The sequence below is a fragment of the Puma concolor genome, chromosome A1, assembly GCF_028749965.1.
Source record: "Puma concolor isolate L17-30 chromosome A1, mPumCon1.1.hap2, whole genome shotgun sequence".
NCBI lineage: Eukaryota > Metazoa > Chordata > Mammalia > Carnivora > Felidae > Puma > Puma concolor.
The window spans coordinates 118,360,601-118,387,324 of record NC_141667.1 but is presented as its reverse complement, the minus strand read 5'-3'; the positions used below and the strand labels follow the sequence as shown (position 1 = coordinate 118,387,324).

General features: G+C 41.4%; 1 protein-coding gene across 4 annotated transcripts in view; it reads right to left on the bottom strand.

The window, feature by feature from the left end:
* Positions 1-26,724, bottom strand: part of PPP2R2B (protein phosphatase 2 regulatory subunit Bbeta) — a 462,912-nt gene that overhangs the window by 402,962 nt on the left and 33,226 nt on the right. The window contains exon 1 of one of the 4 annotated variants that reach the window (XM_025924130.2): positions 24,115-24,411. The exons of 2 other annotated variants lie outside the window; for them this stretch is intronic. In XM_025924130.2, the coding sequence (XP_025779915.1) occupies positions 24,115-24,188 (74 nt within the window). In that variant the 5' untranslated portion in view covers positions 24,189-24,411. Of the gene's footprint in view, positions 1-24,114; positions 24,412-26,724 lie in introns of those variants that run through there. One more of the 4 variants, XM_086701145.1, reaches the window with a different exon arrangement.

Genomic DNA, 26,724 nt, shown 5'->3' with positions numbered 1-26,724 from the left:
AAATTTCCAGTTCCACTATGTTCATAACAACTCAAGGTATTTTTAGTCCTTTTAATTTTAGCCATCTGGTCAGTATGTCATGGTATTCTATTTTGGTTTTAATGTGCATTTCTCTGATGGCTATAGAATTGAGTACATTCTCATGCTTATTGGACATTTAAATATTTCATGTGCTTTTGGTCATTGACAAATTATCTTTTTTGAAGTGCTTGTTCAAGTCCCTTGCCCCCCCCCTTTTTTTATTGAGTTGTTAGGGTTTTCTTATTTGTTTGTATGAGTTCTTCATAATTTGGTTTGAGTCCATAGTTAACTACCTGCTTTGCTAACCTAGTTTTTTCCCTATCCTGCGGTGTGCCTTATCAGTGTCTTAATGTTTCTTTGATGACAGAAATATTAACGTTAATTTAGTTCAATTTTTCCATATTTTCTTTCATGGTTATAACTTTTTGTGTTCTGTTTAAAAACTTTTTACCTACCCAAAGTCATGAATATTATCTTCCAAGAAATTTAGTGTTTTATTTTAAATATTTAGAATAATATTTCACCTATAATTGTTTTAGGTATATGGGCTAGGGGATACAATTCTTTTTTTTTTTCTCTGCAAAAAAGATAGCAAATTTCTTCATTGTAATTTATTAAAAAGACCACTTTTTCTCCACTGCTCTGCAATCACTTTTTGAGAAACTGTAAGTCCATATACATATGGGTTTGTTTCTGGACTCTAAAATATTCCATTGATCTATTTGTTTATCCTTGTGCCAAATACCCAATGTCTTAATTACCATACCTATATAAGAAATCTCAGTAAGTGGTAAATTCCTCCAATATACCTCCATATGCATTGACTATTTGTCGCCTTTTGCATTTGCAGATGAGTTTAACTTTCCAATTTCTGCAAAAACAATTCTCTAGAATTTTGATTAGAGTTGCATTTCTCTATAGATTAACTTGGGAAAGAAGAGACAATTTTACCATGCTGCATGTTTTAAGTCTGTGGACATATATCTCTCTATTTAAGTCTTCTTCTCTTATAATTGGTAAAGTTTTAAAAGTTACTTTTTGGGTTAATGCTTTGACATTCTTTCCTTAGATTTATTCCTAAATATTGGATGTTTTTATTGCTATTAAAAATGGTACAAGCTAAAAAAAAATGTCATCCTAAATGTTTGTTCCTATTATGTGGAAATCCAACTTAATTTTTACATGTTAACTAGGTATCTAAAAACCTTGCAAAATAACTATCCTAATAGTTTGTCTGTATATACATATTTTCCAATTACACAATCATGTCATCTGCTAATAAGGACATTTCATGTCTAATTTCCAATCTGCATTTTTTATATTTCTTTCTCTTGTTTTACTTTACTGGCTAGAAACCCTAGTAAAACATTGAATGGAAGTTGTGATGGGGGCAGCTTTGTATTATTCCAAACTCCAAGAAAATGTCTGCCATTTCACCATTAAATATACTATTTGGGAGAAGGTTTTTGTTGCTGTCCTTAATCAGGTTAAACTTCCTTTCTACAGGTTGCTGCTGAGAGGTTTCAGCACACATATTTGTAGTACAGATTTATAAAATCCAGTCTAGGGGCCATTGATTTTAGGGGTTTCCAATCCACTTACACTTAATGATACTGATTGACCATATGATAATTTGCATTCTACTTGTTTCTCTGGTTTTGCCTCTTATTCTCCTTTTTTTTTTGGTCTTCTTTTGAATCAAACATGCATTTTTTAACTCTAAAATTTCTCCTCTATTCACTTGTTACATATACATTATTCTACCCTTTAAAAATAATGGTTACATGAGTGATTACAATGTACATCTGTAAATTAGAGGAGCATAACTTTCATGAGCAGTTTCATTATTTCCTCTAAAAGCTAAGACCTTCAATATTTTTTAATTCCCTTACTCTCTCACCCTCTCTCTCCTGCCTTTTAATTTTTCTTGCATTTTAAACTAAATGATGTCATAATTTAAAAAAAATTTCATGAATATTCAACACTTTTCATTGTTGTTCACTTGTTGTATTGGGGCGCCTGGGTGGCTCCGTCGGTTAAGCGTCCAACTCTTGATTTTGTCCCAGGTCATGATCTCACAACGTATGAGTTCAATTCCCACATTGGGCTTTGCGTTGACAGCACAGATCCTACTTGGGATTCTAGCTCTCCCTTTGTCTCTGCCCCTCTCCTGATCTCTCTTGCTCTCTCTCTTTCTCTCTCTCAAAGATAAAGAAATAAACTTTTAAAAATGTATTTATTTTGCCTCTATATCTGAAGGAGAGTTTTAGGGTATTCTAGAGTGGCAGTTGTTTTGTTTCAGCATTTTAAAACTGTCACTCCATGATTTGCTGGGGTCCCCTAATTTCTGCTGAAAACTCAGCTGTGCGATTTTGGCTCTTTAATGGTAGTGAATGTTTGTGCTGGTTTTTAAGATTTTCTTTGTCTTCAGTTTTTAGTAGTACTACTGTGGTATACCTAATTATAAGTTTCTCTTTATTCACCTTGCTTAGAGTTAATGGCACTTCTGGAAACTGTATCCCCCAATGACTTTCATCAATGTATAAAATTTCAGCCAGTGTCTTCTCAAAGTTGGGTTTGGCTCATTACCTCTCTCCCTTCTACTTTTTGGGTTCCAGTTACAATTGTTAGACCTATATACTATGTCTCATGTGTCTTTTAGGCTATCTTCTTATTTTTATACTTTTTTACTTCATTGTTTTTGTCTGGATTTTTTTTATTGACATGCCATTCTGTCAAGAATTTTCACTACTGCTTTAATATAGCAGCTCTTAACTGTATTGATTGAGTTCTTAATTTGCATTATTATATGCTTTTATTGTCTTAGCCTAAGATTTCCATCTGTTGCTGTTACATGGCCTCAGAACTTACCTTCCTTTTCCCCTTCCCCATCTACTTACTCACCTGCCTCCACCAAACCATCCTTCTTATTTATTATTCTTGTAACATCTGTGCCTTTTCTCCCAAGAAGTATGAGCTTAGCTAGATTCTACAGAGCTCTACTGTCCCTAGATGCTTTGGTTTGTCTGTGTTCCCTTAGAAAAGAGCTCCTGTTGCCTGGTTGGAGTAATTAGATCTGATTGGCACATCAGATACCTCCCTGCCTGGCTTGTGGGGAACATCACTGATTCAGAAGCCTGCTGGCTTAAAAGTGAGAAGATCACAATTGATGTCAGAGAGCCCACAATGCAGGACTTTGTCCTTGCTCCAACAGCAAAGCAATTAATCATGTAGATGACTTGGGTGGATGAATTCTGGTCAAGAGAGTACTACCCTACATCACAATGCTGGACCCTGCCCAAATTCCCATTACACACATTCCAAAAGGAGTCATCACCTGGTATTTCCTGAGGATGAAGGGCTAGAGGTAAGAAGATGGTAGAGAGGGCTTGGATTATCTATGTAGTAATGCCACAGGGCACTGTTTTTGCCTTTAAGTCCAGCTGCTCCAATTCCCTTTGCTGGTTGTTCACTTGCACGGCCTATAAATATTGGAAAACTCCCAGAGCTTGGTCCTTGGCCTTCTCCTATTTTCAATCTCTACTTTTTTTCTTAATGATCACCTAAGCCTATGGTTTTAAATCCCACCTCTTACTTTAACGCTGGCCTCTTCCCAATCCCAGGTGCAGATATTTAATGGTCTATTTGCTGTCACTTCATGGATGTATAACACATAACTCAAAGTTAATCTGCTTCAGTCAGAATTGTGAAATTCCCATATCGATGTCCCCCTGAACAACTATTCTAACATAGCAACCCAACAGTTACTGACACATCCTTCCGTCCTTATTTTATCAATAAGTGTATGATATTTACTTAGTGTTTATATTCAGTTTCCTCACATTAGAACACAAGTTCCATTAGAACAGTGGTTTGCCTATATTATATTACTTCCTACTCAGAACTTGGTACAGAACATGGTAACAGAAACTGAGTGACTATGTGTGGTGTGAATGTGAGAAGATATCCATAGCTGGACTGTGTCTCACTTTGTTGAGATGAGGTCTGGCCAGCATGGAGTTGGGAGGACTGTGCGTGGTTTGAGATATAAAGTTTCATCCTCATTCTTTGTTATATGTAAGCCTATGTCTCAAGACAACCATTCAGTATAGGGATGCCACTCATAACCCTCTTATTGGCACCACACACATTTAAAAAATCCATTAGCAATCCTATCAACTTTATCTCCAAAATAATTTATCCTAAATCCAACCTTATTCTCCATTACCTCTGCTGTCTCTTCCTCCAACCTCATTCCTCTCTTTCCAGTCCCCTGTGATAGCATCCCTGCATTCTCCAAGAGTAGCCAAAGTGAGATTTGGGGGGGGGGGTGGAAAGCAATATTATGTCCCTGACCTGCTTTAAACCACCCAAGGTCTCATATTGCACACAAATAAAACCAACCTTCTTATAACTTTTGAGGACTTGAAGGGTCTGATCCCTGACTTCCTTTATGACTGTGGGTCCCACCACTGTCTCCCTTGCTCACTAAGCTCTGGCCACACTGCCCTGCTTTCTTTTATGTTAACATAGTAAGCTCATTGCTTCTTAAAGTCCCTTTTACTTGTTATTCCCCTGTCTGGAGGAGTCTTCCTTGATGTTTGATGCTAATGACCTCATATCCTCTAAGTCTTAGGCTTTCCTAGAGACACTATCTATGGCCAATCAATATTTTATTATTGCATTCTTATATCACATTGCCTTATATTGTTTTCCTCACAGTTATTATAACTAGATGAAGTTATTTTTTTCTTTTGATTGTAGTTTTCACTATCATTTTCCCAGCATATAATACAATACATGACACAATGTAAGTCCCCATTACTTATTTATGGGATATATAAGAGAATGAGTAAATTGAAGACAGATAATCTCTCATACTACGTTGTTCAGTCATTTCTTTGGGAAGAGTCCTTATTTATTCTTTTTTTACTTAAAAGGAAATGGAGGGAGTAAAGTTTAAAATCTGTAATTTTTCCCCTTGCCTATACTCTCTCTCTTCTTATAGAATTATCAGCAACTTCTTGTCATAAAAATGACATAACATATTTTGATCTCTTACTGGTGCCAGAAAATGTGCTGGATTATCCCATTTATTTATTACACTGACCCTCTGCATTAGATCCTATCATAATCCATACTTAATAAATCTGAAGTTTGGAGGCTTTCATTATTTTCTCAGAGTCACAAAACTAACCAACATTCCATCTTGCTTTCTCAAGTGAACTTCAAGAACCAAGAAACCAGGTAGGATAAGGAATTTTGCATCACTGTTAGGTTTTTCCTCCAACACTCTTTCTGCTTATCAGTGATGGTAGGGGAGGAGGAGAAGAGAGGGAGAAAAAGAGGGAGGGAGGGAGGGAGGGAGAGAGGGAGAGAAGGAAGACATGTGTGCAAGCGAGCAATGCACATCATGATGACTGGATAAAACTTTGGTAGCAAGCTCTGAACTCAGCTAATTTAACATCATCCCCAGAAGGAAGGACAAACCAAAGTCAGATCACTGTTGGTGAATCTCTTCCTCTTGTGTTAGAACAGCTCTCTAGTTAGTGGATTTTCAAGGCTTTGAGTTCAGGAACAACAGAAAGGCTGACTTCGCTTGACCAATTAATCTTGAGGCTTAACTTGACCAATTCATTCTGTTATCCCAGAAACAAAATTACAGGAGAAACAGAAACTCATTTACATACCACCAAGAAGTGTACAGTTTGAAACAGGAGAGACTAAGAAATGAGAAACTAGTCAAGAAACTAGTCAAGAAAAATCATAGGAAGAGAGAGAAGTCTCCACAGACCAAGAGACTGTCTCTATGAAACCTCAAATATCTTGGTGAAACTAAAAGAAAAAGAAAGTTTAGATGCCTAGATAATTGGCTAAAATTTTGATTTTTTTCTGGTTATTTGGCATTATGAAGTTATAATCACATTGAAGCACTTTGTGAAGCATTTTAATAATTGTTGCTTCTGTTCAACAAATTTTCTTAGAATTTTACTTTCTTATATTAATATCTTGAAGTATAAAAGTTGGTTGTTTTTACATATTTGGAAGATCAACTTCAACCTTAAAATTCATTAAATACAATCCTATCATTGGGAAAGCTATCTTCTGGATCATAACAATTCAGCAATGACTTACTCTTTGTCTAGATCAGTCAGGGGTAGGTGCATTGGAGGGTAAACATTAAAAAGAATATTAGCAAATATTATTTGGCACTTCAAAGATGCAAAGAAACACTTTCTATGAATTAGCTCATTTAATTCCACACCAACTCTATGGGGGAGGTACAATGATGAGCCCAGTTTTACAGAGGAGTAAACTATGCATCAGAGGGGTTAAGTGACTTTGCTCAAGTTAGCACGAGAAAGACTCAGGTGATCCCAAGCAGTCTAACCCGAGAATCCAAACATGCCAACAAGCAACTTCTCAGGGAACCTACAGTTTGTCTGGAAAAAAATATACATGTGTGCATGAAACCGTTAAATCACAACAAAAGGGCATGTGGGATCAATAGTGTAAATGAATCTACACCACAGGTTCACTTAGATAACACCGCACTGTTAAAAGCAGACCAAACTCAAGACAGAGGGACTCCTGACCTCATGATCCAAGGGAAACTGAGCTCTATGTGAGATAACTGTAGGTAAAAAATAAGTAGGATGGGAACCTATCCTTGAACCTGGAGATTACATATCTAGCTTCCGATTCTCTGCTACATAACTCTGAAATTTCCTTGTGTGGCAGATGCCTTTGTCGTTTTCCCTAAAAGAATAGTTTTGCTCACAACAATCTAGTTTGTCTTACAAACAAGCAGCTGGTAAATTGAGGGTGTGATATTGCATGCTGCAAAGAGGGATCAAGATTGGCAAATTCTTATTCCTATCTACCCTATGATTCTGGTGCCACTTGGAATTTTATTTCCAGTTCCTCAGGATGGGTTTTTGGTACCAAATGAGATGGTGTGTGTGCACATGCATGCACATGTGTGTGGAGGGTGAGAGAGGACTGTTGTGTGCCATGGGGAAATGCACACATGTGATATCTGTGGAAGAGTTCTACAAACCACCAGTACCCCAAGAATGGTGTGAGGAGGAATGAGTCAGGCCGGGAATAGCATTTCCTGACTGCCCACTCACAGGCTCGTTGCCAGAAGGTTTTATTTTATTCTCTAGGTTCTAATCTTCAGATTTATATGAAAAGATGATACTGCTGAAGCTGGCGAGGAGATGTTTTTTTATAAAAATTGGAATGATTAATTACTAGATTACCATCCCCTGAGGTCAGGGACCATTTCTGTTTTATCCACCACTGCAGACCAGCAGCTAATACGCTACCTGGCATCAAGTGAGGACCTATAAATATTTGTTAAATGAATAAATGAATAATAAATGAATGCAATATTTCTTATTTACTGGATCAGCTCCTCCCAGTGAATTGCTCTCCTGGGTCACTGAGAAGCTGGCAACCCAGGTTGCATTAAAAACATGGGATATTTTTATAACTCTTTGACCCATTAGCAACATACTCCCCAGTATTTTTTTAGGGCTGTGGAGATATATAATTCAGTCAACAAGTATTTATTGAGCTATAGTATTTGAACACTGTTGGAACTGAGGGCAGTGCATTGACCAAGACAAAGAAGTCCTTCTCATAGAACTTTTGTTCTTGTAGGTTAAGCAACATGACAAATAAAGACAATGACTAGTGGTGATGAGTGCTATGAAAAGGGAGGGAAAAAAGAAAAAGAGTGATAAAGGAGCACTATTTACATAGTTTAGTCCCTACCATCTCCCCTGAGGAGAGCACTATCCTGGGCCTAGATTCAATCTGGTGAAGATTTTGTGAGGCCTTCCTCTTTGAAGTTACACTGAAAACTTCAAGGATTTCAGTGGTACCCAAAACATGAAGATTTGGGAAATTATTTTGCATTTGGTTGTTGAGAAATCAATTCATGCGTGCCAGAGGGGATAAAAGGATGGAAAGGATGATCAAGAAAGGAAAGTTCTTTTCTTTGCCAGGGGCAAAACAATGGAGGGATTAGAATAGCCAACATGCTTGGAACACTAACTATGGCCTGGTTAGCACTTAAATTTATCACCAAAAGATTCCCATGACGTAGGCACTATTCTTATCCCCTTCTGGCAAGTGAAGCACAGAAAGACTAAGTAAGGTGGCAGAAGTCACTCAGCTAATATACGGGAAATCCAGTATTCCATAAAGGCAATCTGACTGCAGGCAGGACTCAATCATCAGATTATCCCCTTACGGATGTAAGTAAGCTGTCTCTAGGATCTAATTTTTTAGCTACGAATATACACTGCTTCTTTGAAAAGTATAATGAATTACAGGGCTTAAATATCTGAAAGAATTTTTTTTTAACTAAGCTATAAAAACTACCCCCAAAACATACAATAGTTCACCAAGACCTTCCCATTCGTTGAGTATACCAAATTTATTCCAGTCTCCAGGACTTTGCGCTTGTAGGGCCTTCTGCCTAGAATGCTCTTTCCTGGGCTTTTCACATGGCTGGCTCTTTCTCATTAGTCACGACTCAGCTTCGGAAAGGGCTCCCTGTCCACCTTACACCCGGGAATCTGCCATTCCCCAGTCACTCGCTATGCTATTTATCCTATTTTTATTTTCTTCCCTCCCCAATGACTATTTAAAAGGTCCTAGGTTGTTTTTTTTTTTTTATGTTTTATTTATTTTTGAGAGAGCATAAGTGGGATGGGGCAGAGAGAAGGGCACAGAGGATCTGGAGCAGGCTCTGTGCTGACAGCAGAGAGCCCAATGTGGGGCTTAAACTCACCAACTGTGAGATCATGACCTGAACGAAAGTTGGACGCTCAACTGACTGAGCCACCCAGGTGCCCCAAGGTCCTAGTTTTTGATGTCCACTTGTGGTTGTCTAGTTCCCCTCTTAGAAGGCAAGCACCCTGAGGTCAGGGTCAGTGGCTGCTTTGTGTCCTGAAATTTCTCTAGAGCCTGATCTCTGCCTGGAACCTCACAGAGGCTTTAAAACCATTTGAATGAATTCATGCTGTCCCAAGGGTCTGCAGACTCAGCTCCCAGAGGCCTTTACTTCTGCAGAGAACCCTGCTACTGGCAGCATCTGCCCACCATTCTGTGCAGAATCAGAGCACCAGATGGGAAAGAAGAGATCAGCACAGGAGGCCTGGTGAATACTTGCCAAGAAGCACCCAGAATGAGCTGTGAACGCTGGCTGGGAGGGCTGCCAAGGAGACCAGGGATGAAGCCTAAGTACCGGAAGACCAATTTGGAAGGTGTTTCTGCAGTTAGGTATATGCAAGGTCTTTATTTAAATTTTATCTGAATCTCCTTGTTTAGATCTAGTCTTACTTTGGTTGCCACCCTACTGTTGATCTACTGCTTATAATGATTTATTACCTGTCTGCCCACAGCAGAATATAAGGCCCATGGCAGCAAGGATCTAGCTGTACTTTATACGAGTGGATACTGTCCAGAATTATTCCATGTAGTAGGCACCCAAGAAAGATTTAATACATGGACCAAGAAATGAGCCAACACTGTTGTGTCTGCAGACAAAGGTAGTGGAGAGAACAGAATGGAGCAAATGTTTACTGAGTCCCTGCTAAGCCCCAGGCACTGTTCCAGCTGCCTGGAACATACCTCTTATTTGTTTACCCTGTTCAGTTGCAAGCTTTGAGAGCCTAACTTTTAAGAAGATAAAATATACAGAGCAGAAGATACCTTTTTTCCTACCACATTATAAAATCAGGTCTTGCTGGGGAAGTGGTTCTTTAAATGAAGGTTGGGTATCCTCGGAAACCTCAAACTTCAATCAATTTACTGAGGTCTATGCTACGACCTGACAGTGCTGTGTCCAATAAATAACTTTGTATGATGCCCGGAGCATATCTGAGGATCAATAGAGAATTATAACTAAAGCCTCCATCACTGCTTCACCTACAGGATCATTCCATTTATCATCTCAGGTTGAATTTATCTGAATCAGAGCCAAAAATACAATTTCCAAACAGAAGAACATAAATGAGTGCAAATTAAGTGAATTTGGACGAGGTTGTCCCCAGCATATACAGCAAGCTCAGCCCGGGTCGCTTAGATGGGAAAGAAAAAAATGCAAGTTGGCACAGTGGCATGTTTTAGATGTAGCAGGAATCATAAAAGAATCCATTCCGGCAACATATGACCACCCCGAATCCCCAGCCCTCAGCTCTAGATAGTCAAGGTCAGTCTATTGCTTAGTGCTGTTTAGAAGGCACAACATGGGGAAACACATATTATATACGCTGGTCCCAAATTACCTTCGGTTGGCTACCCAATGTGGTGAAGATGGTACTTATGAGAACATTCTTGACGGCTTAATACCTGATCATCGTCTTTCCCGCCGATTCTGTGTGTAAGTGAGGCCAATTTCAAAGAAAAATGAGCTTCCTTTAAAAAGTGTAAAATAATAGCACCATTACACATACCTCACTCAGCCATTTAAAAGTACCTCAATGAAGCTGGTTTTCTCCTGCGGGCTTCTCAGTACACATGCTCACAGTATAAGAGGGCATAGACTCTTTACAGTTTATCCTTGAGGGGTTTTTCCCTCCTTTTACATAGTCTGTAGTCAGGTCAGCACATTATTCTAAGATATTCACAGGACTGTTAGGAACAGTGAAACCACTTTCAAAAGCGTACAGAGGCCAAAACACCACAGTGAAGCCACAGGCTGGGTTTCAGTGCCAGCTCTTAAATACTAATTAGCTGTGTGCTTTTGGGCGGTTCACTTAATCTCTCTGCAAGATAGTGGGTGGGGCTCTGACCAGAACCTTGCAACTCTTCCAGCTCTGGCTCTCTGGTTTGATGCCAACTGCCAGGACCAATGGGGTGCCCTCCCCCACTCACAGATTGCAGCAGCCATTCAGTAAACGGCTCTGTGCAGAGGCAAGGGAGGATATTAATGCTGTCCTTTTGCTTCTGAGGTTACTCTAAGACCCCTCCTTAAGCAAGTCTGCAGCCACTCAACCTCCAACGGAGAGATCAGGGTGATTAGGAACCGTCGCACTGAGCCCTGCCGCTTGCCTCCACCAGCATCACACTCTAAATGCTAAGTCTGGAGTTCTCACATCTTGGGCCAGACATGGAGGGAGGAAGGCAACCATGCAAAATTCAGGGGTGTTGCGTATGTATATTTCTTACTTTCTCTTACCCTAGGACAGTGTTTCTCGACGAACTGCACTGGGGTTCCATCCTCAACAGGCACTGGAGGGCTTCTTGAAAATGGAGGTCCTGGGGTTCACTCAGGATGTACTGATTCAAAATTTTAGGAGGAGCATGTGAGCCCCCCGAATCTGCATCTTAAACCAAGCACTGCAGATGATCTTTATGCGTATGCTAGTGCTTGGGAACTAGTGTCCTTCTAAAGAGGTAAAACTCTTGTGGGTCACTAAGCCTACCTGCTGCCTCTACTAACCACTATTATGTACCATTTATTCAACAACGATGTGCCACCAACTATTACATGGCAGGCATGATGCTGAGCAAAAGCTCAAAGCACCTGGTCTCCTGGAGGTTAAGGTCTACTGATGGGAAACTGATGATGAACACAGGCAAATAGATAATGGGTGAGGCAGTGAGGCAATCTGTGAAGTAAAATAAAAGGGGAGCGCTAGGGCAGTGTAGATCAGGTAGGCAGGAAGTCCTATTTGAAGAGCGGTATTTGGTGGGGTTCCATCGTGTAATGGTTAGCACTCTGGACTCTGAAGAGTGGTATCTGTGCAAGACTTACACAAGTGAAGGTAAGAACAACATGGTCGGGAGAAGAACATTCTAGACAGAGGGAACAAGTATGAGGTCCTGGAGAGGGAATGTGCTTGGGATGTTTGAGAAACAGCAAGGAGGCCAGTGTAGCCGGTGTGGGCTGAATGGAGAGGGCGGTTACAGGAGATCATCAGGATGCAGATTTCCTAGGCCTTGGAGGCCACAAAAAGACTGTAGATTTTACTGCATAAAACGGGAAGAGGGACATGACATGATCTAAAAGGTCACTATCTTGTAGCTTGTTTAGTTTATTTCTAGGCTGCCAAATAATCTCAAGTCTGGATTGGGGGGAATGAAGCAATGGTTCATTGTCATTTATATTACAGTTATATTTTCATTCCAGTCTATTGTCCCATGCTTATGCTGTGACTTCTGGCTGACTTCCTGAGGGCATCATAAAGTAGGTGCTTCGACTGAGAATTGGGGCAAAGAGTAAGGAAGCTTTGCTAGGGGAGGCTGGCCCAGAAGGTCTTCGTTCATTTACTCACACATTTATTTCTTCTATCAGCCTTTAATGAGAAGGCAATATGTGTAAGGCACTTTGCAGCTGCTTGACGTGCATTATTTTAGGTATTCCCACAGCAGCCCTGAGGTACGGTTCATGATAGACATCTCATGGATGAAGAAGTGGAGGCTTGGTCAGAAGCAGGTGGCCATTGGCAGTGTTGGAACTTGGACTCAAAGGCAAGACACTACCAGCAAAGCTTGTGTTTTCCCCTCCATCGTGGGTGGAAGAACAAAGCTCTGGGGCCAGCCTACCTGGGTTCAGGTCCTACCTCTGCTGCTTGCTGACCATGTGACTTTGGGCAGGTGACTTATGTTTCTGGGCCTCAGTGTCTGTCTCTGTAAAATGGGGATAATACAAGTTTCCTCTTCATCAGAATGTTGTTAGAACTAAATGAGCTACTACCTTAAAACACTTAGAACAGGATGTGGCACCTAAAGTCTCCTTTTGACCACGACTCTAGATAAAGTCACAGGAGGCTACTTGAAGGAACTTGGAATCTGAAACCTGCACAGGGTGTGAAAATCATTGTCCTAATGCAGAAAAGTCATGAGGAAAAGGCCTCAGATTTATGATTTGAGAAGAAATAGATTTCAATTATTCTAAGAAACAGACTCCAGCTCAACTAACAGATCTAGAGATAGCCGGAAGTGTCCTGAAGTAGAAGGGCCAGCTTTGGCAGGGAGTGAGTTCTCCAATGCTCTCTTGTCAGGAATACTGGGCTTCAGAGACCCTGGAAAGGGCTGGGCTACTGGTTTCAGGGACCTGCTCCCAAACCGAAATTCTGATTCTATCTAATGGGATGGATATGGGTGGCCCGAGGACCGGGTCTGACTTTGTTTTCCTTATTCAGTGTCTTTTTTCTTTCTTTTTTTTTTTTTCTTTTGTTTTAACTAGACTGTGTTGGCTTTAGGCAGGGCTCAAACACACAGTTTCATGATAGCCAATTATCATGCCTTTTTTGGTTAATATGTAGCATATTACGCTGGGCTCCTGAAGGATTTTACACTTGGGGCTTCTACCCACATGCTTAGATATTCTATCATCTTGGTTGAAAAAAATGAATTAATAATTAAGGTAGAACATGGCTTTCTAGCCTTTGCTCATGAGACTGACTTTTGGTCAACTCTCCCCTGAGAGGGTCACCTTTCTGTTTATATATGAGTGTACACAGCTGAGAATATGTACCATTCTATCTAGAGGCTTTGATGGAGCAGCTATTTTGTGCTGAATAAACATGATATGAAAACATCTTTAATGGCTTTGTCCTAACACAGCCTTTCTTTTCCTTCTAAATATCATGCTTTCCAAGTGCTGTATCTGGAAAAGCACACTACTCTATTTTTCAATGCCTTGAAGGTTTACTGCCTCTTCAAAACAGAGCATTGTGTGTTCCTGCCATTGCTCATGGAGAAGAAGAATTTTTTGTCTGGATGTCAAGAAAATGAACAGGTTTCTGCACTCTATTCAGACTTGAGGACTTTGGGGCATACAGAGTGCCATCTATACGTCTAGCAAAATGCAATGATAGAGACTGCCTTCAGCAGCCCACTCCTTAAAATGTATCCACCCATCTCGTAGCCCTTCTAGTCTCACAGCAGTCAGGAGAATATCCTCATGTTGCAAGTTTGGGCTGAAATTTTCCCCAAAATTTGTACCCTTCAGTAATTTCCAGTTGCTCTTTGGATTAAGTCTATAACTGACACCACAGAGGCGTGCAGGACCTACCACTTGACAGCTTCATTCTCTACTGTTCTCTTGCTGGGTCTCTCTCCGGTCTCATCAGCCATCCTTCAGAACCTCACATTCACCATAACCCTCTGGTAACGGGGCCTCGCAAACATGCTCTCCTTTGCCTGGAAGATTCCCTCTCATTCTGCCTGGGCAAGTCTTACTTATCCTTCAGATCTCAGCTCAAGGGACACTTCTCCAGGAATGATGTCCTCCTCTTCCTGGGCATTACGCAACACTATTAGACCTTGTCTTCATATGCCCTCACCACTAGAGCATTTGTCACTGTTTATAGTAACTTGATTAATTAGTCTTGCATCTAGGCGGGAACCAAATGTACGTTCACCACCGGTGAACCCATTGTCTAGCCAATATCTGACATGGAATAGAGATGTTCTTTAGGCATTTGTTTGTAATTTTTGAAAAAATAATTTCTCTTGCAAAGAGGTTCACTGACTCCTCAGTTTGCTCCTAAAATTTCCAGGTAAGTGACATTCCCATGTATCAACAATAGGATCCAGAGCAGCCTTTCATGCATATCTTTGAAATCACCCATTTATTTGCCTCCTGTTTGCTTTTCCTGCTAACTGTCCTTTTGCAGATACTTGGGAAGATAAAGGCTTTGGCCATCTCGGCCCATCTTTTCTCCCAGCTCCATCTGCCAGGGAAGAAACAGTGACTCAGAAAACTAATGGGCCAGTCTAACGATGGTGATGATTTCACTGCTGGTGATTTTTCTATTAGATTTATAAAATTGAGTCAAAATGAAGGAATTGCCTTGGGGCGCAAGTACCAAAAGCAAACAATGAATTCAGAAACACAAATCAGAACGGCACTAACCAGTGTATGTTAAAAGCAAGCAGCAAAAGTGATAAAGGTTGAAAGAATTAAAAAATGCGAGACTGAACTTTTTTTTTTCTTTTTTGATGGGAACATGATGGTCTATGAGAAACCCAGGATGTGCCATCAGACTACACAGTGTTACCACTAGAATGACCTGGACAAAAATACTGTCACAGTAAGTACAGGGTCCATCTATTAAGTGACTATTAGGTATATTTCACTCAACATCTTTTATCCTTACAATAAACCCAAAAAGGAAACATGATTACTTACATTTTACTATTGACAAAACACTCAGAGGATAAATATCTTTAATCATATTTGGAACTCTGGTGTAACCGATTCCAAAGCCAAAGTCTTTTCCAACTAGACAGTTCACCTTACAAGTCCTCTCCCAGGTCTTCACCTGTAAAATGTGACTACTGCCATGCACCATCCTTGTGATAATTATCTCCATGTGATAATAATGCATGGAGAGTGCCTCACTCCCAGTTGGCTTTTATCAAACATTACTTTCTATCTTCCACATTTTTTTGTATGATTATTTTGTTTTTGAAGGAGAGAGAGAGAGAGAGAGAGAGAGAGAGAGAGAGAGAGAGAGATCATGAGAGGGGGAGGGGCAAAGAGGGAGACACAGAATCCACAGCAGGTTCCAGGCTCTGAGCTGTCAGCACAGAGCCCAACACGGGGCTTGAACTCACCAGAGGATCATGGCCTGAGCCGAAGTCGGATGCTTAACCAACTGAGACACCCAGGCGCCCCTACCCTCCACATTTCTTATCAGCTGCTAAATTTTTTATGGATTTTATTAGGAACTCCTAAAACTCAGTTACCACTCCCTGCTTCTGGTTTAATGTGGGAACCTCAAGAGGGGGACATGCTTCACAAAGCTCTATCACTTAATCTCACACCAACACTGCCAGGTTTTATTATATTCCCACTTGACTCCGAGGCACAGCAGGATTAGACAATTCATCAAGGGACATCAATGTCACAAAAGGACCAGAATGTAGGCGTCTCTGGGCCACTGGCCTAGGATTCTTTCCATCGCCACATTTCATCGAAGTACTCAGGACAAGGGTGTTTTCTGAGACCTCCACTAATATGGATCATATTTATAATAACAACAGCTCTTATTGAGTTCTTAATATGCACTGTGTACCACACTATATACTTTGCATGAATTATCATGTTTACTCACCAAAGCAACTGTTCAATGATATGTGCATAATTTTTATTCCCCTTTATGTAGATGACAAAAGTAAAGGGCAAGAAACTGAATGACTGTCTCTATATTAGGTAGATGTTCTAGCTGGTACCTGAAAATAAAATCTTGAAGCAAATTCATAGCTACCATGAAGCAGACAAATGCTCAGTAGAGGTCCATTGAAAGCATAAGCAAATAACACTGACCTTGAATCTTTCTAGGACAGCCACCTATCTGCCAGACATCAGACATCTTGACCAAAAGCAACCTCTTCTCAACTGCAGATCTTACTCTATCATTTCAAAGGGATCTACAATGGATCAATCTCTTTCTCCCAGAGCTCTTCCCTTTGACTACATTCCTTAACCCTGAGCATCGTTTATCACAGACTCAGGTACTCAGCTCTGACTATTCAAGATTCACCTGGGGAGCTCTGAAAACTAGGATTCCCAGGGCTGCCTTCCAGGAAGTCTGATTCAATAGGTAGACATGGTGGAGACATCCCTGTTCATTTGCCACAGCTGATCCTCAGGCACAGTCAGGGTTAAAATCTACTGTTAGAGTTGTGCGTGTATGCCTTTCTCTCCCCTGCCATACTGCGATTTCTTCAAATAAGGATGAGTCCTTTACATCTTTTAAGTTCCCATGTGCTGAGAACAATGCTTAAAATATGGTATTTATGCTTCGTATTACAAAATGCAGTATATTATGAGGCAGATAAGACCTTGGGCTCTAGAGTCAAACTGTCTGGGTGCAAACTCTGATCTACCACATAATGGCCATGTGGCTTCAGGTAAGTTACTATAACATTCTGTGCCTTGCTACCTCATCTGTAAAATGAGGACAGTTAACAGTACTTACGTCATGATCTTCTGAGATTTATGTGAGGTAGTGACTATCCAGTATTTAGCACAGGGTCTGGCAGATAACAAGGCTACTGCCAATGCTAGCTGTGTCGGTAGGCAAAAACAATTCAATCGGCATGAACTATTAATGCCTTTATGTGACTGTGTAAAATCTCACTCACAGACTATTGATAGGCATTATGCTAGATGTTTTACAAAATTACAATTTTTTCTCCTTCATAACAGTACTCTGATATGTTATTGTTGGAGAAAGAAATATACCAGTCAAGTAACTGAATGTCACCCAGCAAGTAATTATGAGTGTGAGATTAGAACTCAGGTTTAGCTGGTTTCAGAGGCCATTCTTCCTACTTTATTACTAAGAGTTCACATAAGCATCCATTCACACACCCATTCATTCAATCAACATGTATCTATTACATGTCTGCAAGGTGCTGGAAGCTGTCCTATGTGCTGGAGATACAGAAGTGAGCCTCTGCTCTCATGCAGCTTACAGTCTACAGAGCACAAAGGAGAGCAAGAAATAAGCAAATGGGTGTATAACACAGCCGGTAAAGCTAAGTGCTATGGATAAAAATAAAGCAGGGCAAAGGTAACTGGGGAGTGGGGGTGTGGGTGTAGATGTGAGTGTGAGAGAGAGAAAGAGACAGAGAGGTGGGGGAGAGGAAGAGAGAAAGAGAGACACAGAGGGAGAGAGGGAGAGGGAGGGAGAGGGAGAGGGAAGAGAGAGAGAGAAAGAGAGACAGATTTTAGACAGGAAGGCCAGGAAAGTCCTCTCTGGTGAAGAAGCATTTGAGAAATGGATGTGACGAGACATGAATGGATTCTGGATATTTTTAGGAGGTTGGGCCCAGAGGATTCACTGTAGAATGAGAAGAGGGATATGAAACAATGATAGAAATGAAGGATGACTCCAAGGTTTGTGGCTGAAGTAACCAGGAGACTGGAGTCTTTGTTCATTGAGCTGGAAAAGAAGCTGGACACGTGGGTTTTTCTCAAGGGGAATGAGGAGCTGGGCTTTGAGACCTGTAGAGCATCCCAGAGGAAGTTCTGGGTAAGTAGTTGGATGTGCAGGTCTGCATTTGGGGTGAGAGGTTGGAGCAGGGATGCAGTTTGGAGGGATGAGGTCTAACACCCTGGGCTAGCTGAGGCCACCTAGGAACAAGTACACGTAAGGAGAGGCCTGCGCCCTTGGCTCACGTGTTTACGGTTTAGGAGGATGAGAAGGACTAGCCATGGCGGGAGAAGGAAACAGACAGAAAGTGTGGACCTTGAAGCCAAAGAAGCAGTGACCGTGTGTGCCAATGCAGCTTGAGAGGTGGGGCAGAGGACCCTGGTCAGTGAGGGGGCCACAGGACTCTCACAAGAGCAACTTGGCCACTGTGTATGGATGACTCTTTCAAGGCAATTTTCTGCGAAGAGGAGTAGGACATGGCAGTAGCTGGAGGCAGACACAGGATCACAAGAGGAGTATTTAAAGTCAGGTGACTGACAGCATGCTGGCGATTGCACACCAATGATCCCGTTTAGAGGAAGGACTGAAAGACTTGGTGATGACACACAGAGAGGGGCCAAGGGCAGCAGTGAAGGGCTTGAGTAGGGGTCAGGGATGGGATCCAGCTCCCAAGGAGAGGGCTGGCCTTGGATGAAAGCAGGGACATGTATTATATATAAAAAACGTAAAAAACAAAACAAAAAAACCCACCTTTTTTTAGTCTAAAGCGATATCAGATTTTGTCTCACTTAAGCCTTACAATATCCTGGTCAGGTGGCATAATATTATTTCCATGTTACAGAGAATCATGATGCACATTTGGGAAAGGCTTTAAATGTAGGTGAGAAGATGAACAGTCAGGGAAAGGTGTGGGTGGGAAGTGCCTTTGATGTAGGCCTGAAGAGTGGGTTGGTTCTACATATGTGGAAGGGGCTAAGAAGAGATTTCCAAAAATAAGAAAAATAAGAATTCCATAAATGCGTAAAAAGGCACGGAACAGAGGAATGGATCCTTTCTTAGCATGTACTCTGCAACCAGACCGCACGGGTTCTCATCCTCACCCTTGCACTTAACAGCTGTGTGACCTTAGACAGGTTACCTGACTGCTCTGTGTCTTAGTCTCCTTATTTCTAAAATGAGGATAATAACAGTACTTACCTCATAGGATTGTGGTGAGGAAGACATACACCTGTTCCTACATCCACGTGCATGTACGTGTCAGAATTCTACCCAGCAAGTAATAAGCACTGTATGTTTTTTGTTATTATTTTATGATTATTACAACATGATAAACAGGATAACATGTACTTCCCCCCCTCTGTATGTGCATGTAGACTTCCAGCAAGCCTGTTTTTGGGTGTCACTGGAAGGTATTCTGCTTCCTGTTTCCTCCTTATGAAGGAGAACTATGGCTGCATAGACAAATTTGTCACTCTCCCATTCAGTTTTTTATTTAAGTAGAGCTTCTTGATCACGTACTCAGAGTCAAGCTCCGTGCTAACCATGATGCAAAGACTAAAGCCAAACAGGACAGAATCCCTGTCCCCAAGCTGCTCCTGGCCACCAGGAGACAGGCACGTAAATAGACTATTTCAACGTAATCTGCAGGCTGTGTTCAGAAGGAAATGCGTAATGCATGAGTGAAGAGCACCGAGTTCTGATTCAGACAGCTTGGACTTGAGTCTTAGCTCTGACTTTACTAACTGTGGCTCTGGACACAGCAGGCATGTGTCCATTTCCTCACCTATAGCATAGAGATAAGAGCATTTGGTATGAGAATGTGAGAGCAGTAAATGAGATCATACAGGCATAGCCCTGAGCACACAGCCACTGATTCTTGCGGTGCTACTCTCCTTCTCCTCATCTCTTCTGTCCACAACTCTTGTGCTTCTTGTGACTCATAATAACAAGTCCATCTTTGGAGTTGTTAAGGAAGTCGTCCTGGGAAGCCCTGACTTGAGCTACCTTTTAAGAGATGAGCAAGGACTTGCAGCATGAAAGCGTGACAGAGACAACTCAGGGAAAGGAAGTGGCATGAGGCAAGGCACATGACCCTTGTCCTTTCAGGAAAAGGAAGTGCCTTTACTCATGTGTTCACCAGACCAGAAAAGGCCCTCCCAAGTTGGGTGCCATATTAGGTCCATTGGAAAATATCAGGCAAGATTCCTCATACTTCACTGGCTTTCTTATTCCTGTGGGTCTCCCCTTCCCCTCTGTCCTGTCCGGAATGGTTTCATTCTGCTTGTGATTGAGATTCTGTTCCTCTAATCCTAGAATCATTTTGCTGGATGAATCCTTCCTCACCGTGGGGGGAGGGAGTTATGTGCCCTTTTAATGAGGTCCACAGAGAAGGGAAGACAATTCAGTTGTCCTCTCCAAACCCTGTTCGTGCATCAGCATTATTTAGTTGACCTTTTCCCCATTCTTATCCTCTGATTTCAAGTTAAAGTAGAGCATGATCATAAAACCAATGCCCGCAAGAATGTCCACAAAAAGCTCCCCAACCAGCAATGGTTAAAACAGCTTGCATTCCTATAGCCATTAATGCTTTGGAGAATGTGTTTCACCTGTGTTTTAAAAACGTGATTCTATAATAGCCTTGGTATTTGGCATATTTTCATTCAATAAAAATTTGTTGAGTGCCCACTAAGTACTCGGTATTGTTCTAGTGCTGGGGGTACAGCTGAGAGCAAAACTACATGTGGGTCCTGCTCCCATGACACCCTCAGTCTACCCGGGAGACAGATATTCCCAAAGCAGTTATGCAGGCCATTCAGGATGACAAACTATGACAGGTGTTTTGAAACACCCCGGTTCTCCAGGAGCTAGGACTAGGAGGACCTCAGGGCAGGGATGGCTTCTCCACTTAAGCTGAGAGTCCAAGGCCAGGATTAATAAGGAAAGGGACTGAGGGGAGAAAGAGATGTCTGTAGCCAGAGGAAGATTCCTGAAGAACCAAGAAAGGCCTGTGTGGCTGGAGACGAGGCAAGATGGAATGTACTTCAGGTCAGGCAGGGAAGTCAGGCAGGGGTCAGAACACGCAGGGCCCGCTGGGCCATAGGAAACCACTGAGAGGTTTTTAAGGCAAGCATGTTGTTGTTTGAGGGGGGTTGAGGGAGGGACTATGATCGTATTTTTTAAAAAGTATTTTGACTGTAACAGGAAGAACAACATCTTGACCTGATGGATGAAGAAACAGGCTCGAGGGTTGAAAGTGAGAGAAGGAAAGAAAAAGGACTATTATTTGTGAACCACATATGTGTGAATGTGTTACTACATCATGTGCTAAGATGGTGTCTGGGACACAGTAGGTGCAATACAGATGAAGGCCAATAACAATAACTATTATTTTTTTTTTAATTTTTTTTTCAATGTTTATTTATCTTTGGGACAGAGAGAGACAGAGCATGAACGGGGGAGGGGCAGAGAGAGAGGGAGACACAGAATCGGAAACAGGCTCCAGGCTTGGAGCCATCAGCCCAGAGCCCGACGCGGGGCTCGAACTCACGGACCGCGAGATCGTGACCTGGCTGAAGTCGGAGGCTTAACCGACTGCGCCACCCAGGCGCCCCAACAATAACTATTATTATCGCTACTACTATGATTATCACCCTGTGCACGGCATTCTGAATGTATTTCTTTGCAGCCATCCTATAACGTATGATCATCCATGTTTTACAAATGAGGAAACTGAGGCTCAGAGAGGTTAAATGACTACCCAACATCACACAGTTGGCAAGGGGCAGAGCTAAAATTCAAAGCCCATGATCTTTCTGTGTTGAGAAAACAATGTCAAGACAAACTGGAAGGAACACCTGTCTTTTAAGTAGGGTGGCTCCACCCTCCAAGAAACCCAGCGATTATTGAAGCTTTTAAAGTTGTTCTCGAATTACTCTTAAGGGAATTGTTTGGGTATTTGTATTTATTTGATTTTCACAAGGATATACACCAATTATTCATTCTCTCTCTCTTCAATTAAATAAAATATGAAGTTTGCAGCCATAACTTTTCTAGAAGAAACTACGGAGTGACATAATTGCTAACAATATAAAAACACAGACTCGTTCTCACATATTTTTCTCCTTGGACAAACTCTAAGTGTAACTAGTTCCGAGCGACACTGTTTTGTGTTTGAAGAAACTGTTCACTACCTAAGGGAGACACTGTAATAAAAAAAGAAAACTTGACTGTCTGAGAAAGTACACGGGACTTCAAAATGGACAGCACCTACCATGTACCAAGCCTCCTAAAGGCCTTGAATGATCACATTTAATTCTCAGTATCCTGGGAATAAGTCCTTTTATTTCCACTTAATAGGTAAAATTGAGCACAGAGCAATTAAGCGACTTGGCCCTGCTTGCTTGGTGTTTAACTCATGCCTTCCCCACCCAGCTCCAGGACCTCACTCACCACCTTAATGTCTGCCACAAGCTATCCTCCCTACCCATTGTCTATTAGCTTTACAACAGATTGAAAGACAAGTCTCCTTACTCCCCACCCCCTAAATCTGGTGGTAGTTAGTAAGTTAGAGATTGTTTTGATAGGAATAAAATGTGATTCCCATTTGATGGAATAAAACAGACTTAGTTAAAAAAACAGTTCAAGACAGTTCTTGGTGGTGGTGGTTTGTCTGTATGAGGTAGGATCTTAGTTTGATTAAGACACAGAACAGCAACTGAAGAGACCAAGTGTTTGGGTTCTCTGAGTCTAAACTAGGAGGAGAGGACGGGGGACCAATCAGAAATAGAACAGTCATCTAGGCAGCTTCCTGTGTGACTTTGGGTCTTTCGTACATGGAAAATGTCCCTGAAGATTCCTATCTATGCCATCCACCTCAGAGACTTACTAAGATCCTCTATGTGAGGGGCAAGATTTCTCAATGGGTCATCTCCTTTAGCCACCAATAATGTTTTTAAGGGAACTATCTAATTGAAAAAAACATCCAGAAGATACCAAGGTCTGTGAAAAATACCATCCTTGGACTCAATTCATGGGTGATCTCGAACTCCTACTTGCTTTTCCTGGGGGTATTGACTGAAAATCACTTTGCAGTATAATAAATACTTTTCTTGTTTTATATACACCACCCCCAATCCCAGGTTCCTACTCCGAGGATGAGAAACAAGGGTGGGTTTTCCGAACAGGCTGGTCATCAGCTCCTTTCTGTAGAGTGTGGCTGGACTGGGCTGTGGTGGGAGCCCCTCCCCACCCCCAGCCCTCTTCAATCAGTACTGCTTGTAGGACAACCCTCAGCCTGAAAAGCAGCCAGCCAGCTGCTTTGCTTGAAACTGCTCTTTTTCGAGGATGTAGCAGATCAAAAGAAACAGACAAATCACACATAGAATATGCACAGCCAGCTACTGGCTCCAGAAATGTTGATACCTGCAGTGCTTTGATGAAGGTGAATTGCCAGCACGTTGACAAGGCACACACACGTGCACACAGAAAGTACATACACACACGGACGCATAGCACTCGAGGTCAGAAGGTAGCAGAGGAGGTCCCCAAAGGACCGGGAACTGGGACTGTTTGTACAAGGCTCAGCTCACCCTCGCCAGAAGGCATCAACTTAGGACCCCCCACAAACCACATTTCCAGAAGCGCTGAAAGTCAGCTGTGTCTTCCGGCTCTGCAACCCAAGTCCAGACTCCGGGCAAACCAATCCAACAACCGACACTCCACAGTCATGTGTAAGCTAATTCTATTTTGCTAATTGCTTTCTTGGGCATGCACCAAGTTATTAAACAGACAATGACAAAACAGAGAGCTTGGATAAATGTATGTGGCAGCACTTACTGAAAATCTTCTTCCTTAACAGGAGTTCTCATTACTTGTTTGCTTGTGAAGGAGAATAAGGGAAACTGGCAAAATATTTCTGATTTTTTTTTTTTTGACTCAGCTGTATCAGCTTTGAGATCACCTTTGCAACATTATCCTGCTCTTCAGAAAATACTTCCCTTTCCTTAGAGAAGACAGACTGATTTTAGAAGCATATCTAAGTCTGTTAGACACAAGCTTTTGCCAGGAACAGCAGTCAGCTAGTAGCTACCGAAAGCAGGATCCGGCAGAGCCTGTGGGAAGTCATACACCAGCCCACTTTTTCCCACCCACCCAGACAGTCTCCCTCTCTGGTCTGTACCTTCCGTGTGGCAGCTGGAAGAGAGGATGGTATTCGGAGGTCTGAAGATGTAAGGCAGGTAACGAGAGAAGCATTTCATCTTCCAAAAAAAATAAAAAATAAAAATCTAAATAAAAAAACAGTCTCCTGAATCCATAAGGATTCTCTCGGCCTTTCAAGCTGGCTACATCCCCAATATGTTTATGTAGGTTCTCTCCTGGATGTGCAGAGCTGGGAAGCCCGAGGAATAACTGGAGATGGGTCCCATTTTGCCATCAGCACCAGGAAGCACTGCCTTACATTTCTGCGTACAGCTCAAACTCAGAAGCCCCCAAGCAAGCCGGGATATAGCCTCTTCATTGGCTGCAGCTTCTCCGAGCAGGATTTGCTGAGTAAGTCAGTCCTGCCTGTAAACACACGCTGAAATGCCCTGCCTGAAACCTCTACCTTTTCCCGTGTGGTCAGTTTCTCCTCTAGCAATAGAAATCCAGCAGGATAGGGGAGCACTGAGGATAAGTGACCATCTCTTATTTAGCTGGAAGATCAGATGAAACAAAGACTGCACAGTGTTCTGCCCTGGAGAGAGATGGCTGTTAAAAGAGCCACCCGTAATGCCATGGGTCTCAGGAATATTAAAGTACAGTGCAATGAAATGGGTCTCTGTCCTTGCTTCATCTAGATTTAGTTCTATGTTTTCTTAGTACGAAAGCCCAAACAATAGGACCATTTATCATTTAGGTGAAGCCAAAAGCTGGGGTGAGTAGTCGGTGACAGAGGGCTAACACAGACAGATTCTGTGCTCCATTACAGCCTCTTCTTTCCTGCCAGCCCTCACACCGAGGTAGGAACCTGGTTTCGAGTTATTTGCCGTACAAATTTAAAGCCACAACACAAGAACAGAGGCTAAGCCCAAGGAAACAGACTCTCTCCCAACTGGTATACCCTGCTGGCTGGAAAAATCAAGTTGATCTAAGAATTATACAACTTTACCAAAACACTCACTCAGATTTCACATGAGAAAGAGAGAGGATGGCGCTATCAAAAGACAGGGATAACCACCAAATAAAGTAATTTGGATTGGGGATGTGGTTTGGTTTTGACCCATGAAATAATAATGACTTTGGAAACCTTATCACTGGAAGGCAAGCACAAGATGTCAGTTTGGGATTTACAAGTACTGTGAAAGACACTATTGTATACGATACAGAAAAGGTGAATGTCCTTTGTGCTGCATTTAGAGGCATGAGGAAATGATTTTAACGGTCTATAAAAGAAAACCAATATTCCTCTGAGTGGGCTTTTTAAAAATAAGATTTAACATAAAGTTTAAAAATAAAACTTAGTATAAAATGCAAAAATATACAACGCCTTGTTCCACTAAAAAGAATGCACTAAAAAGAATAAAACACCTAAGGATAAATTTAACCAAGGAGATGACAGACCTATACTCTGGAAATTAGAAGGTGTTGATAAAAGAAATTGAAGACAACACAAACAAATGAAAAGACCTGGCGTGCTCATAGATCGTAAGAATTAATACTGTTAAAACGTCCATACTTACAAAAAAGCAATCTACATATTCAACGCAATCCTTATCAAAATACCAATAGCATTTGTCACAGAACTAGAACAAATAATCCTAAATTTTGTAGGGAGCCACAAATGACGTCAAATAGCCAAAGCAATCTTGAGAAAGAACAAAACTGGAGGTATCACAATTCCAGATTTCAAGATATACGACAAAGCCATGGTCATCAAAACAGTATGGTAGCAGCATAAAAACAGACCTAGAGATCAATGGAACAGATAGAGAGCCCAGAAATAAACCCATACAGATGGCCCAGAGACACATGAAAGATGCTCAGCACCACCAATCATCAGAGAAATGCAAATCAAAATGACAGCAAGATACCACCTCATCCCTGTCCCAATAGCTGGTATCAAAAGGACAAGAAACAACAAGCATCTGAGAGATGTGGAGAAAAAGGAACCCTCGTGTTCTGTTGATGGGAATGTGAACAGGTGCGATCATTGTGGGAAACAGTAGGGAGGTTCGTCAAAAGTTAAAAATACAAATACCACATGATTCAGTTATTTCACAACTTGGCATTTACCTAAAAAAAACAAAAACAGTAATTCAAAATAATATATGTACCCCTCTGTTTATTTTATTTTATTTTATTTTATTTTATTTTATTTTATTTTATTTTATTTTATTTTATTTTATATTATTAAATTTATTGTCAAATTGGTTTCCATACAACACCCAGTGCTTATCCCAAAAGGTGCCCTCCTCAATACCCATCACCCCCCCACCCCTCCCTCCCACCCCCCCATAAACCCTCAGTTTGTTCTCAGTTTTTAAAAGTCTCTTATGTTTTGACTCCCTCCCTCTCTAACCATTTTTTTTCTTCCCCGCTCCCATGGTCTTCTGTTAAGTTTCTCAGGATCCACATAGGAGTGAAAATATATGGAATCTATCCTTCTCTGTATGACTTATTTCACTTAGCATAACACTCTCCAGTTCCATTCATGTTGCTACAAAAGTATAGCTACAAAAGGGTTGCTATATTTCATACTTTCTCATTGCCACGTAGACTCCTATGTTTATTGAAGCACTATTTGCAATTA